At 45.6% G+C, this 16,143-nt stretch overlaps 2 protein-coding genes across 4 annotated transcripts; both read right to left on the bottom strand.

Annotated features, from left to right (window-relative positions):
* Positions 1-357: 357 nt before the first annotated feature.
* Positions 358-5,022, bottom strand: prrg2 (proline rich Gla (G-carboxyglutamic acid) 2). Of its 3 annotated transcripts, XM_056605424.1 has the most exons (8): positions 4,818-5,018; positions 4,592-4,614; positions 4,128-4,227; positions 3,398-3,561; positions 2,696-2,729; positions 2,009-2,135; positions 1,226-1,363; positions 358-1,091 (listed from the first exon to the last, which is right to left on the bottom strand). In XM_056605424.1, the coding sequence occupies exons 3-8, from the start codon at positions 4,210-4,212 to the stop codon at positions 1,052-1,054; spliced, it is 588 nt and encodes a 195-aa protein (XP_056461399.1). In that variant the 5' UTR covers positions 4,213-4,227; positions 4,592-4,614; positions 4,818-5,018; the 3' UTR covers positions 358-1,051. The 3 variants fall into 3 exon arrangements, with proteins under 3 accessions (XP_056461399.1, XP_056461390.1, XP_056461383.1); XM_056605415.1 differs by having other exon boundaries at positions 4,592-5,022; XM_056605408.1 differs by lacking the exon at positions 4,592-4,614 and having other exon boundaries at positions 359-1,091; positions 4,818-5,017.
* Positions 5,023-6,854: 1,832 nt separating this feature from the next.
* Positions 6,855-16,093, bottom strand: rras (RAS related). Its single transcript, XM_056605394.1, has 6 exons — positions 15,259-16,093; positions 14,979-15,066; positions 12,734-12,836; positions 11,239-11,347; positions 7,773-7,891; positions 6,855-7,207 (listed from the first exon to the last, which is right to left on the bottom strand). The coding sequence occupies exons 1-6, from the start codon at positions 15,343-15,345 to the stop codon at positions 7,120-7,122; spliced, it is 594 nt and encodes a 197-aa protein (XP_056461369.1). The 5' UTR covers positions 15,346-16,093; the 3' UTR covers positions 6,855-7,119.
* Positions 16,094-16,143: the final 50 nt, after the last annotated feature.

Here is a 16,143-nt window from a genome sequence, read left to right as displayed (position 1 = left end):
TAGAGCTATTTTCGGTCATTTTGTTCAGAAGACGCCATTTTTAAGAACGAATGACTGGGCTGGCTGGCTCGCGCGTTTGCACACTCCCTCCCTTCCTACGATTCTCTTCACCCAGTACACACACACACACACACACACACACACACACACACACACACACACACACACACACACACACACACACACACACACACACACACACACACACACACACACACACACACACACACACACACACACACACACACACACACACACACACACATATAGACACGCATACATATATACACACACACAGACACATAAATACACACACACACACACTGCAGATACGGCTTTTCGAGTCTGGTACAGACGTTGTAGTAGGCTAATGTAACCGTCGTAGGGCGTTCGAAACGGCTTTATTAAATTCGGTTTTAAGATTTTTTTTATTGATAAGTGCATCGCACGTTGAACAACTGCATGGACAATTAGATCTAGCTTAAGGCTATAGCTTATATTGCTCTTTGTAGGCTCAATATTCTTAAAATACGCAATAGCATACCACATACCATTATAAATCTAAAAGGAAACACCCTCTGTCCATAACATTATGGTTCACATTGCATCATTCGCGATGCGCAGCTTAAGGTCCACAAATGTTGTTCGCCGTAATATGCCTATTTAAATACATTTGTGAAAACAAAACGATCTTTATTTAAAAAGTGGCATTCAACATGTGTAAAAGTAGCCGAACAAAGCTTGTGAACATAGTTTATCATCTCTTAAAAATGTCACTTTATTCTTTCACTTTTAAAGAAACCTTCACATTCACTAAAAGCATAAACTTAATAAGAAGTCAAAATAGCCCCTGAAACCAAGTAAAACGTAATCTGCAGCCAAGAACACTATCATATCTTAAATGCAGACGATTGGAAAACAACCGGAATCGCAAAATTAATAAGACTGCATCACACTATTTTTCATCAATTTATGTAACAAACTCGGTGTAAAAATCGCCTCACAACAGTGCTAAACCATAAAAACAAAAACAAACAAAAACTGCATTTATTCATCGTTCCGCTGGATCGGGAGGTTCGGATGGCGCCCCCCTGTGGACAAAAAGAATATTAAAAATATATATGACTATACAGTGTACATCTCTCTCGAGTCCCGCATTGCAAATATACCTGCCGCTACGGTTTTTCTGAAAGACGACCCCCCCCCCCCCCCCCCGTATACATACCCAGAGTAGGGTGGGGGCGGCGCGTCGTGCTGCCCGCTTCGGTTCAGAGCCTCGCTGTACGACGGCAGGGCGGGCAGCGCCGTCAGTGGGGTCATCTCCGGGGCCGGGCGGCCGTCAGCAGCTAGTCTCACAGGAGAGCTGGACCCCAGGGGGACACGGTGTAGCATTAGAGCAATCCTGTTGCACTGCGCTAAGTAACAGCGGGCTCGGTGGCTCACCCTGGTTCCATTCCAGCCTGCAGGCTTTCGCTACGCGTCGTTCCCTCTCCCCCTGAATATTGACCCCCTTGGGCTGTCAAACCTCACTGCACTGTTACCATAAACATCCCCTTAAGAAGTTGTATTTAGATACCCTCTAAATGACTAGAGAAGACAATATAATTATACTCTGTGTTTTCAGTGCTTGAAAAAATAGTAAATTATATTGTAATATTAAGCACAGAAAATACAGAGTATGTCACACACATTTCAGTGGATGTCATGTATGTGTACGTCACGAGGTAAATCCTTTGAATCTTCAATCCAACGCCGACACATTCGATTGTTAGATGTTCTTTAACATGTTTTAGTTCACTGAGCAAACTTATGCCGTTTGCTCAGATGTGCAGAAGAACCCCCTCATTCCTCCTCCCGATCGTTGTGACTCTAACCCTTCCCTAAAGACACGCCTAGCTCACCTGTAACCCGTCCACCCCTGCCCCCCACCCTCCCACCGTCGGGGCCGCGTCCCTCCGACGGTGGGAGGCTGCAGGTGTAGCTCCCCTCTTGGGGATGATCAACGTACCTGCCCGACCTCCTCCCGGTCTTGTTGCGGGACTTGTAGCAGTAGAGGCCCAGCACAGCGATGATCACGCCCGACACCAGGATGGCGATGAGGCCCGCCACCAGGCCCGCTACGTCCACCGGGGGGGCTGCAAGCAGCAGTCATCACACTTAGCTGGAGCTGGGACCCTCTCTCTCTTCCCCCCTCCCCGCTGAACCACCATGCCGTGGGCCAACAGGGCGCACTACGACGCTGGTAGCCCGGTGCTAAGCGGCCGGGCCGTTTGAACCACCGGGATCAGGCTGAACCACCGCGTTGGACCTCAGCGAGGTTAAAAGGGGAAACTGAATTGTAAAGGGGCTATGTAAGGTCTGGCCTTCTTTAAAGACAGGAAGTTGACTTTTCTTTTAGTCGACCCATCAGTATTTTCGTGCCGTCTGTTCTATTGTCTTAATGCACGGTCAAGCACCTTGAGATCGTCCCAAGCGATGAGAGTTGCTAGACAACTTAAATGTATAATTATTAGAATTATCATTTTTATAGGTCATCAGTATATATTTTATAACTCATTCTGTGAGATGTGAGATAAAAAACAAAATACGGTGTTTGAATACATATATAAACATCTAATTTGTGGGTCGGGTGTTTTAATTTCAAACAGTCAAATCATATGCAAAGGGCCTTCACAAAATAGAAGTAAAGAGTTACCTTGATCGCCTGCATATGAATTCCAGAAGATATTCTAGAAAATGGAAGCATAAGAAGATTTAACGAAATAGCTCTATTTGGAAAAAAACGTTTAGGTGAACCTTTTGCACACACACACACACACACACACACACACACACACACACACACACACACACACACACACACACACACACACACACACACACACACACACACACACACACACACACACACACACACACACACACACCTCCTTCTCCGCCCCCCCCCCACTTGGTGAAATATTTGCAACTCACATCTGGCATCAATTGGAGAGGGCTCTCGCCTTTTTTTATGTAGTGTAAATGGTAAAACAGTTTGCTTTCTAAGCTTCCTTTCCCCCCCCCCCCCTTTACTGTTAATAACAATAGTGTGTTAACATCGGATTAGGTCAATGTCCAAACAAAACAAATAGGCCTATATTGTATAATTAAAGACTCTTAGACTGTTGGTCCAGACTGATTCTACCAGGACCCAAATCGGATTTCTTCAGCTCTAATGTCTATTCTTCAGCTACCACGGCAGAAAACAAACTCTGAATTGTTGGGTGTGTGTGTGTGTGTGTGTGTGTGTGTGTGTGTGTGTGTGTGTGTGTGTGTGTGTGTGTGTGTGTGTGTGTGTGTGTGTGTGTGTGTGTGTGTGTGTGTGTGTGTGTGTGTGTGTGTGTGTGTGTGCGCTCACCGTCTGCTCGTCGTCCTCAAACACCTCTCGGGCCTCCTCGAAGCTGCAGGTCTCCTCGCGGCACTCGCGCTCCAGGTCGTCCGAGCGGACCAGCTCAAAGTCCCAGCTGTTGTAGAGCAGCGAGCGGGACAAGAAGGACGCGGCGGGCCTCTCCCCCAGGAACACTGGCCCAGCCACAACCACAGGGGGGGGGGGATCAGCACGGAGAAGGAGGAACACCGGCCAACATCAACCATTTGGGCAGAGGAGCCAAATGGTTACACGACCAGAACCGTGTGCCGATAAAATCGGATGACAGAGAATTCATCTAGTTCGGAATCGATCAATTAATTGTACACAAATGCAACATATTTGCAGCTTGATGCGTCAGAAATACTACTATTTGGTTCATGGATCATTATCAAGATTCAAATGTATACTTTAGTTTCTCTTTATTGCTTGGAAGCACTTTTAAGACGGCACGTTGGAGCTGCTCCATTTGGATGGGCGTTTCCAATTCTTTGTTACAGTTTATCAACTTTAAAAAAATATTTGTGGATTGAAAATCTACCAATAAGGATTAGTTGCAGCCATACTGACAATTCCCTGACCTGTAATAAAGATGAATAAATTCAGCACAAATAAAACCAGATCTGCTGGGAGGCTAAAGGCAATATAACGGCTCAGTAGCAAACAAGGGGAATGAGTAGCCTAAAACTCAGACAGAAACAGATGGATATATTTCTCTTACCTTCATTATTGTTGTGGATCAATCTTGCTGAAACCAGATGGAGAACCAATACTCGGCCAAAAAAGATCACTGCAAAGGCTGGCATTTTCAAAAGCAAAAACTAAGGAAAAATAAAGTAATAACCTTATTATTATTTGACAGTTAAAGTTAATTCAGCAAGAGAGGCTATACTAGTGCCATTTAACATCTGATGGGTTACCCTTGTCAAACACAATGACTTCTGTGTATCGCTGTATTCCGTGGTTTGTCACCATCTAGTGGTGGGTTACGTTTGGTTTGTATCCCAACGATTAGGTATCATCATGTAACCAGAATATGAATATACGAATGGGATGTCGTACAATCTAGTGCGTAGATCATATATACGCACTAGATACGTAACACCTCAAGCTTATATTCAGCGCACGGATCCGTCTATTTCGTATTTTCAAAAAGGCGGTAGGCTACAGACGCTTCCAGCTTACCTGACTGGTGTTTCCTTTAAGGGCTGAAACCGTCCACATAAAAAAATAAACTATTAATAGGAAATCTTCTTTGTTTTCAGACACTCCCGCGCGACATATTGAAGGGCAAACCCAAAAGGTTTGCTATCGATATATTTCCTTGTGTTTGAGACGGAACTCAAAAAGTGTCTGCTGTTCACCTGTTTTCCCATAAACACCATCCCCGGCTTCGCGTCACGCCACATACCTGTTTAGCAACATACTTGCTGAAGGCTTCATAAGCAAACAGCGAATCAGCTGGTTCAGAGATCACGTCCAAGGGATGATAGAACGAAAGAAAAACAAACCGAACGGATCAGCGGGGTTTCCTCGCGTAACATTGGCTGGCAGAAAAGTTTGTTCCTTAGCCTCTATTGGTAATTAGGGAAGGGGTGGGCTGATTGGCATTGGAGGGTGGAATCTCCATTTTAGTGAGGTAGGTTAATTGAGGAGGACTGGATTTCAGCGGCAGATTGGGTGATGATTTGGAGACTTCAAACTATTAATCGAAATTAGACTATTTTATTTTTAGGCTAACTAATATACACTTAATTAAACGTGATTATATATAAAGAATGCAAGATAGCAGTGACAAAGAACATTAGACACTGGTAAGAGTAAATCGTTTAATTGCATACAAAACTCCTTTGGTAATTTTTTTTATTAGGTACAAAATTGCTTGTGAGAACTGCTGGTCGCAAGCTTGATAAACATTGAAATGTCGAGTCGAAAGACGAATAATAAAAACATGTAGGAAAAAAAACAGGAATGCATAACCAAAGTAGATGGACAAAATGGAATACACACCTAATCATTGTACCATTAAATGTTTGTAATAATCTTTTCAAAATATACTAAATTCAATTTAAATTAAACAACGATAATGGTCTTGTGAAAACCCTGCTGCTGTAGCATATGAAATGTAAAGCTGATGACATTGAACTAACTACAACGGTTAACATGGGACCTTTGACTGCAGGTAGGAATTCTTTGTTCTCCTAGTCCATGCACTTCCTGTATATGCCCCTCCCCCTAACACCCCCCCCGCATACCCCCAAATGGCAACAACTGATATCTAGACAGAGACCTTCTCCCTGTGGGAGCCTCATTAACAATCATATTAGGCCAGGGGTAGGGAAGCCATCTCTGATATCTCTTAGGACCGAAATCTCACCACTTAAAAGGCCATTAGGGAAACTGCTGTGCTCTTCAACGAGGGAACACGACCTCTTAGAAACGTATAACAACTCAAATAATGCACACGTTAAAACAACAACGTACATGCGTTTGGGTTTTTATCATCCGCCCCACGAGACACACCAGACCTAGCTTTGGCTTGTAATAACTTGCACATTTTGCGTGGGCGTTACGGGATATCTTGCCCGTTGTCTGTGCTGAGGCAACAAACATGAGATAAAGTAAACACAACCCATCGATGTGCGACTGGTGGGCAGAAGTGAGTTCCCCCAGGCTACGAGGCTGGGACGCGCACTAGCATCCTAGCTCAGCCCAAACATAACAATTATAAGGCGTTTTAGTGTTTTATAAGGTGGTCTGCTAGACCTAAGCTAAAATCATGGCAAAAAAATAATAAAGCAAAAGTTACATGCTCATGAACCTTGTGCCTTTTAAAAATCAACCAACAAAATGAAATAGTACCAGTGTTTGAAAAAACGTCTGCAGTCATCCCTCTCCGGTCTGCGTCTTCTTTCTTTCTTTTTTTAAAGCAAAACAACACTTAAAGATAAAAAAAATCACACTTAAAGCTGTAAGACTAATTTGATCCACTGTCATTGGATGGAAACGCAAGACCCTTTGAATGCCTTTTGCTAAGCACGTCTTAAAACACCGTTCAACCTCGTCAGGCGTTCACAAAGGCTGACTCCAATCACACCCCGCCATCAACCCTCCACGGTCGGCAGTGAGGAGGTTGGATTTACCCCTCTGCCCCCCCCCCCCCCCACCCCCCCAATTCTTTCCACTAATAATTTCCCTTTCACATGAAAAGACAGAACCACAGTTAATACATAACAAAAATTATAATAATAAAAAAAATGCTTCTAGCAACAAAGTGCGGATGAAACCATCTTAAATTGGAAAAAAATGATTTGTTCTCTGCCAAGATGCTGCTACCCCCGCCCCCCCCCCCCCCCCTTCCCCACACACACACACACACACACACACACACACACACACACACACACACACACACACACACACACACACACACACACACACACACACACACACACACACACACACACACACACACACACACACACACACACACACACACACACACACACACACACTCCCCCCTCCAAGGCCACTAGCACTCATGCACCGACGGAAATACTGCAGCTCGCGGTCCACACACTCGCTTTTCTGTTCTTCCCCCGCTCCATCAGACAAAAGTGTCGAGGCGAGGGGGGGGGGGGGGGGGGGGCTTTTGGTCTCCATGGCAACAGCGGCGTGATGGGAGCGGCGGGAGCGGCGGGCGGAGGCCCCGGCTAGAGGAGGGTGCAGGGGCAGCCGCCCCCCTTCTGCTTGCCGGTGTGGCTGGCCGGGGCGGGGGGGCTCTCCGTCTCCTGAAACCTCCTGTGGAGGACGAGAGAGGCATGAGGGAGTGTGTGTGTGTGTGTGTGTGTGTGTGTGTGTGTGTGTGTGTGTGTGTGTGTGTGTGTGTGTGTGTGTGTGTGTGTGTGTGTGTGTGTGTGTAAGGGAGTGTGTGTGTGTGTGTGTGTAAGGGAGTGTGTGTGTGTGTGTGTGTGTGTGTGTGTGTGTGTGTGTGTGTGTGTAAGGGAGTGTGTGTGTGTGTGTGGGTGTGTGTGTGTGTGTAAGGGAGTGTGTGTGTGTGTGTGTGTGTGTGTGTGTGTGTGTGTGTGTGTGTGTGTGTGTGTGTGTGTGTGTGTGTGTGTGTGTGTGTGTGTGTGTGTGTGTGTGTGTGTGTGTATACTGAGTGAGTGAGTGTGTGAGGGAGTCAGTGAGTGAGTGTGTGCCCGTGTGTGCCCGTGTGTGCCTGTGTGTGTGTGTGTGTGTGTGTGTGTGCGAGTGAGTGAGTGAGTGAGTGACTGCCTGGTTGTGCCGTGAGCGGGCGAGTGTGTGTGCGTGCGAGCGAGTGAGTGTGTGTGCGTGCGAGTGAGTGAGCGTGCGAGTGAGTCACCTTATGGCGCGCACCACCTCCAGGAAGGCCTCGTCCACGTTGTAGCGGTTCTTGGCCGACGCCTCCATGTAGTGGATCCGGTGCTCGCGGGCGAAGCCCTGAGACTCGTCCCTCGAGATCTTCAGGGAAGAAAGGAACCAATTAAGAAAAAAAGAGAAGAAAAAAAGAACCAGTGCGTTCTGAGCTCTGCTGATGGTACGTTTGAGCCCTGTCCCGACCCGACCGCCCACCTCGGGGTGCCTCTTTGGGTTAGAGTGGCCTCCCGACCAAGCTCTGAACCCGAGAGGTCAAATAAACACCGCCCAATGTAATCAGCGGCTACAGACATCTTAATTGGTGACGAAAAAAAATGCCCTCATTATTTTTGTGAATAATAATAATAATAATAATACATTTAATTTAGAGGCGCCTTTCAAAACACCCAAGGTCACCTTACAGAGCATATAGTCATCATACATATTTAAAAAAAAAACAAGACATTGTGGAAAAAATAAATAAATAAATAAATAAATAAATAAACATAAGCAATAAGAAATAAATAAAACAAAAACAAGACAAAACAAAACAAAAAAAAAAAAAAAACAATCAAAACAGTGATCAGTTAGACGTTGTGTGCGAGTTTGAACAGGTGAGTTTTGAGTTGTGACTTGAAGGTTATAATGGTGTCTGACTGTTTTATGTGTGGGGGGAGGGAGTTCCAGAGCCTGGGTGCTGAACAGCTGAATGACCGGGCACCCATTGAAGTGAGTCGTGATGTGGGGATACATAGTAGTCCAGCAGAGGTTGAGCGGAGGGAGCGGGAGGGAGTGTATTCTTGGAGGAGGTCGCAGAGATAACTGGGGGCTAGGTTGTGGAGAGCTTTGTAGGTGAGGAGTAGGGTTTTGTATTGGATGCGGTAGTGTACTGGGAGCCAGTGAAGTTGAATGAGGACAGGGGTGATGTGGTCAGATGATTTGGTGCGGGTGATGATCCGGGCGGCTGAGTTCTGAATGATCTGCAGTCTGTTGATGAGTTTGGTGGGGAGTCCGGTGAGGAGGGCGTTGCAGTAGTCTATGCGTGATGTGACAAATGAGTGAACTAGGATTTCAGTGCTGGATTGGGTCAGTGATGGGCGGAGTCTGGCGATGTTGCGGAGGTGGAAGAATGCAGTCCGGGTGATGTTGTGAATATGGGGTGCGAATGAGAGGGTGTTGTCCAGGATGACGCCGAGGCTCTTGACTTTGGAGGAGAAGGGTACTGGGAATCCATCGATAATTATGAGTGGAGCTGGGGTGTGTTGTATTAATGAATGTATGAATGAGATTAAGACATTCGGACCAAGTAAAAAATTCCATAATTTCTATAATTCTTTTGCTAACATATTCACATTTGGCTGTTCACACTAGTAACCATTGTTCAAAGGAAAATCAGAAGGCATTCTGGGATGATTCTGCCCCATTCACTCCGTTGCCATGGCTATTGAGGGCCACGACAGCTACCACGACACGTACTGTGGAATTGCACACGCACACGAAAATGTAAAAAGAAACCCAAAAATAGCTTGGTTTGCTACTAAGTGTGGGTCAGCTGTCTGCAGGTCTGTGTGAGTAATCCGACACAATCACAACAGCGCCCACACACACACACACACACACACACACACACACACACACACACACACACACACACACACACACACACACACACACACACACACACACACACACACACACAAACAGTCACATTTTCCCAATGAACCAACTCCCATTCCAGATGCTTATGCCTCACCATGTCAGACTCACACTGAGGGGTAGAGCCACTGGTCCTCTCCATTATCTTCATCACCCTGGGGAGATCACGACCCAATACAACCAAGGCTTCTAGCCGCACTCAATGCTAACAAGCATTGAGTGCTTTGAATGCTAACCGGGCCTGCCTCCGCCGACAGAATACAGTGGGCTCATCCACCACGGCATACATACATACAACATCGATAAGCGCGGGGACTCAAGCGATGATGATCTTACAACAAAACGTTGCGACACAAAATAACCCCGAACGAGCTTTTGATGCAAATGTAAAAAAGGCCAGTTTCCACAACACCATCGGGCAGGGCCTGGCAGCTAACCACAACACCGTAACCTCAAACCCAACCACGTCTTGACATTACGTTGTGGCAGCATCTGGCTCAGGGGGTGGATTGAGACAACTACTAGTTGGGCTGGTAACCGGAAGGTTGCTGGTTCCGTCTTCGTATTGTGAATGTGTTCTTGAATGGGTGAATGTTGGGCAATATTGTACAGCGCCATTAGAGTTCAATTGAAATGTTATCAAAGTACACGACTGCGCTGCGATGGCACAGAAGTACTCGCACACCGAGACAGGTCAGCCATGGCCGTGACAATGCTAGCAGATAGAAGAACCACGGTAACACAGTGCTGCAACAGAGCTTCAAAAAGCCCATTCTTTTCACACATCTCTCAAATAGTCGATGAACGTGGTTTCACAGCTGCAGGCTATTGCGGCAATTCCTTGTTAAGACTTTGACTCGACTCATTAGTCATCACTTGTGTATGCAGTGCGCACAAACACACAAGCTCTGTTTATTAACGCTTATTTCACACCCGTCTCCCACGGGGGGAAAGATGCGCATGTGAGAACAACACACCCAAATCTACCGTGGCATGATCAATAAGCCTCTGCGCAAGAATGTGTGCAACCCACATTTTATTTGCGATTACGCTTTCCACCGCTAATGATCAAAACACCGCCTTCGAAATTACTCATGTCTGAAATTCCTCATGAAGCGTTGTGCACACGCCTCCACCACCACCACACGGGGGAAACACCCAACACCACCTGCACCGTTTCCTGCGCTGCGGGGGGCTTGGAGAAGAGCCCCGGGGCTACGCACCTCGTACCACAACGCTGTTCAGCAAAACGCTTAAAGGGGGGGGGATCTTCTGCCACCAGGTGGGAGTGTTATCAGGCATTACAAGGCTGTTGGAACATCTGCCTCTTCCTGTGTGTTTCAGTGACATCACAACTGGGGAGGGTCCGCCTAGATGTACGCTGGATAGATCCGTCGCGTCGGCTCAGCTCACGAGGTAGAGGCGTTGTCTTGGCACCGAAAGGTTGCTAGTTCGATCCCCCGGCTCCTCCTAGCTGAGTGTTGATGTGTCCCTGAGCGAGACACTTAACTGCTCCTGACGAGCTGGCTGTCGCCTTGCTCGGTTGAATTAACCGATGTAAGGCGCTAAATGCCATAATTGTAATTGTAATCAGTCAACCAGCCCACCCAGCGGACTGTAGCAGACGTTGCTTAACTGACTATCCATCTTACATCTAGGTGGAAACTCCCACCTGTGATGTCACAGGTGTCAAAGGCCTTTTTTCAAACGGCTTGTAACGGCTAACCACACTCACACCTGGTGGCGTCATATCCCCGCTTTAAACCATCAAACAAAGGCGCTAGCAGGCCCCTCACCGCTCGCTGCTGGTCCAGGTCGGCCTTGTTCCCCACCAGCACCATGGGGAAGTCATCGCGGTCCTTGACCCGCAGGATCTGGGTGTGGAACTTCTGGATCTCATTGTAACTAGAGATGGAGGCAGAGAAGGAGAAGAGTTACAGAGAGAGAGTTACAGAGACAGAGACAGAGACAGAGACAGAGAGAGAGAGAGAGAGAAGTTACAGAGAGAGGGAGAGAGAGAAGGAGAGGAGTTACAGAGAGAGAGAGAGAGAGAAGGAGAAGAGTTACAGAGAGAGAGAGAAGAGTTACAGAGAGAGAGAGAAGAGTTACAGAGAGAGAGAGAGAGAGAGAGAAGAGTTACAGAGAGAGAGAGAGAGAGAGAGAGAGAGAGAGAGAGAGAGAGAGAGAGAAGAGTTACAGAGAGAGAGAGAAGAGTTACAGAGAGAGAGAGAGAGAGAGTTACAGAGACAGAGACAGAGACAGAGAGAGAGAGAGAAGTTACAGAGAGAGGGAGAGAGAGAAGGAGAGGAGTTACAGAGAGAGAGAGAGAGAGAAGGAGAAGAGTTACAGAGAGAGAGAGAAGAGTTACAGAGAGAGAGAGAGAGAGAGAGAGAAGAGTTACAGAGAGAGAGAGAGAGAGAGAGAGAGAGAGAGAGAGAGAAGAGTTACAGAGAGAGAGAGAAGAGTTACAGAGAGAGAGAGAGAGAGAGAGTTACAGAGACAGAGACAGAGACAGAGAGAGAGAGAGAGATACAGACAGACAGACAGACAGACAGACAGACAGACAGACAGACAGACAGACAGACAGACAGACAGACTGTTAACACAAGGCTAAGCAACTGTCTGCGCGTGGCGGGTTGCTGGTCTCTGGCGGGGGCTCGCCGCCTGCTGTTTACTCGGCCACGGGGGAGGAATGGGACATATGCACTGGCGTCACGCAGCGCAAAATAAGTGACACGTTTGGGGAAGATGGAGGAGGAGGGAAGATTCACCAGTGCAACCAACTCATTTGACTGCTGGTAATTGAGACTTCTGCATCTCTGTTTTGTTCTCGCTACACCGAAACGCGATGCCTTCCTCATAGCACCTTATATTAGACCTTAAAAAAGGGAACAATGACTGCTGTGAATGTTTGACCGTAGAGTATCGACCAGCTGTGGTCGACAGGTGCTAATGACCCACATCAGGACTGGATAAACATGGCTATTAATGTTAAGTTTAAAACTAACAGATTAACATTTACATTTATCAGACGCTTTTATCCAAAGCGACTTACATTAAGTGCCAAGCACTAACCATCGCTAGGTTAACCCATTCTCTGTATACAACAAAGATAGCTAGGATAAGATGCTACACAATAATAAGTTATATTTTTAAGTGCAAGGAACAGGAACATAGAATAAGTGCGTAAGAGGGTGTGGGGGGATAAGGCTAGGTGAACTCTGAACGAGTGAGCCTCGAGTAGAACAAATGATCAAATAAACGATCGCCACACACACTCTGCAACCTTACCTTCCACGGTCATTGAGGGCGAACACCAGCAGAAATCCTTCTCCTGATCGCATGTACTGCTCCCTCATGGCCCCGAACTCCTCCTGGCCGGCCGTGTCCAGGACTAGGAAAGACACAAGAGATCTCTAAGAGGGGTCTCCGGCGAGCTCTACAAATCAGCCGTGAATCGGTAGTACATAAGACAACTAACTCCTGTATGTAAATGGTTTTATGTAGAGCCCGACCGATATAACGGCGGGAGAATATATCGGCGGGATGATATTATCGGCCGTTATTCGGCATTTTCTAAACCATCAGTATCGGCCGATTCATTCATATTTTTAAAAAAAGTGTTTTTGTTTTTTTTCCGGTTATTGTGTTTTTGTCAAAGGACTGAGTTTCATATCTAGAGTTTGTATTTTTATACATTTTATTTATCAGAACTTTGATACATTTTGATTGACTTTTCTGTTGTGACAATAAAACAAAGTTTATTTTTAAACTGCATTACCTTATTATTTTAGTGAGGACTCATAAATAACTACAAATAACCAATGTTAAGGAAATCTGTTTATGTACTGTTACGCGTTTCTGGAATTTCTTTTTTAAATATATATCGGCCGATATATCGGAATATCTGATTTTTAAATAACTAAATAATTGTATCGTATCCAGTTTTATGAATTGACATCCAATGTAAAACATGTGCAGGACAGGACAATCTATAATTAAACAGATGTTAAACGGGTGAAGCCACACCCATTTTAACACTTGAAGGCTGTAAAAGATGGATCAAACAGACGGGATATTTCAGTCTCTCTGGCAGTCTTTTGAAAAGAAAATGGGGAACATGTAGGTAGCAAATGTGCAACATGGCTAGCATCAGCTTGTCTGTCAGAACGCATTTATTACCGTGTAGAGATCATTTATTTAGACTATAAAGCTGGGTATCACCAATAAATCAATCACTTTATTTCATGACTAGACAATAACAATCAATTATGACAGCATTATTGAAAAAGCTCCCAATCTTGCTGCTCTTTCATTAAAGGGTTAGGATTAAACCACTTTGTTACTTAGGACAGTTACTTTGTTCAACATCAGTTAGGTGTTCATGAAACTATGTGTTGTTCTGTCTCTAAAAAAAAGCTTCACTGTGATAAAGGTTTACTTTAACATAACTTAAGAGGCATGAATGCTGAATATAGTACATCATGACTATATTTTACTACACTATATTTTTGGGGGGCAGAGAAATGTCTGACATTTTATGGGCATAATGTAACCAGGGCAAACTGATATTTTGTAGCTTTAAGATCTGTATCAAGGCCAGACTTCCCTCAACTCTTTATAATATAATTTTTAAGCATAAGGCCAAGTTGTGCGGACAGAAGGGTCACTTGTGTTTGCAGATTACATTTCTGCCGGCACATACTGGGGTATTTTGGCTTGTTCCAATCCATCTTGAAACTCATGGAGGGTTGCTATTCAGCAGAGCACTTTTTACTAGTTTATTTGTCATGTTAAGCCAAAATCGTTTTCAACATAGGCCTACAATGTTTGAAAAACGTAAAATACATATAGGGAGTTTCTGTGTTTCAGTTCCATTACTTTGTGTTTCATATCCATTATAACGCAGTGACTCAAAATATATCTCTCCAAATCGTCTAAGAATACCCCATGACAGGTGTTTGTTTCAAGAGATCTGTTAAACAAATGAGTCAGTCAGGCCCAATTCAGATTTATGGAGAAAAGAAAACCTAGAAGCAATCCTTGATCATACCAAAGTATACAAGAAAAATGACATGCTTTCTCCAACATAATTACAGCTGGCACCACTGGAAGCACAGACAACGCAAGTCCTTAAAGTTGCCCTTTTCCCCCCCCAGCCACGCATATCTTTAACGACATGACGGCAGTGACGGAAAAACTTATTCCCCTACTTTGCTTACAGCTTAGAAGAAATCGAGTGCAAGTCGTAACACGGCGCTGAATCACCTTCCTTGCTGAATGACTTCGCAAACGGGCGGACTTACTTTGAGACTACACGGCGAGCGAAGGGTGCGACCGTCTTTTGGACGTTTCCATTGGGTTCCGATCCATGTTATAAATCACCCCATCGCGACTCACCTGCCCTTGTTATAGTCCTTTATCTCTGGATTTTAGGCTATTGGATATGTAACTCAACCAAGCACCGACACACGACGTGATATATAGGTTGGCCGAACCTGTTGAATCCTATTTGATCGATAGGGTCGCTACTCACTGTCCAGTCTCGTCTCCTTTCCATCCACGGTGCATATTTTGGTGTAGGAGTCTTCGATGGTGGGATCATAGTCGGACACGAAGTACGACTGGGGAGTAAAATCACCACGGTGTGGTTAAACAATACATTCGCCGCTTACAACATCTATGGCAAAACTGGTGATTTTAAAGGATCAGTCGTGGCCTTCTATGAAAATGGACGGTCAGATCTTAAATGTTGACCACAACTGCACCACATTGTACCCCTATCCGCTTATAACACGGACCACACACGCACTCACCTGGATGAACTGGATGGTCAGGGCGCTCTTGCCCACTCCGCCTCCGCCGACGACCACCAACTTAAATCTCTCCTCGTCGTTAGACATAGCGGCTATGGATCCAGCGGTTGTGTGTGTGGTGTGATAGGCCTGGTAGGGCTGGAACTTACTGGACTGGGTGTCCCAATTATAACGAACTAAACACAGAGTTTAGAGCAGACATACAAATGGGGCTTACGCCTTTTCGAGGGACCAAAGGCGAAGGGGTTTGAATTCTGCACAAGGCCGAAACATGGGCGTCTATTCTTTTTTTTTATTATTTCGAAAAACTATCCAACGGTCCTGGAGGCTTTAGTTACTTATTGTTTTTTTTATCTTGGTATAAAACAATCTGCCACGTCCGGGGCATACATGTTCCTGTCCAGATCGTCACTGTAACGCGAATATTCCTCTCTTTTTTTTCTCCTTCTCCTTCGCTTCACATCTGCAGCGAATATAAACGATGGAAGTCTTCCGTCCAGGAACTGCGACTCAACGATCGATCTTTTGTCCAGGGAAAAAAGCGTATTCGACACTCGCCTTGGATAAACCCGTCCGAGGGTGGGCCAACTTTAACACTGTTACTAACAAAAAAACTCCAACGGTAAAGTTACGCAGTCGAACCCGATCCAAGGTTTGTCTCTTGCTCAACGGTCTCTCCGGAGCATGCGTGTGCGCGCTACTCTTTTGTGTACTGCGATGTTCCCTTAAGATTTTCCTCGACCTATGTTCCTTCTTTTTCTTTGCCTCAAGGCAACTTTTTTCGTCAACTTTTTTTTCTCTCCCAGTCAAAGCTTTGACCAAATCCTCGCGTATGTGCGATGCGTATGTGCGAGGGGGCGTGTCCAGCAGGGGGGTGTCAATCAG

Source organism: Gadus chalcogrammus, chromosome 2 (assembly GCF_026213295.1).
Source record: "Gadus chalcogrammus isolate NIFS_2021 chromosome 2, NIFS_Gcha_1.0, whole genome shotgun sequence".
NCBI lineage: Eukaryota > Metazoa > Chordata > Actinopteri > Gadiformes > Gadidae > Gadus > Gadus chalcogrammus.
Note: the sequence above shows the minus strand (reverse complement) of the source record. Positions and strands in the feature narration are given on the sequence as shown.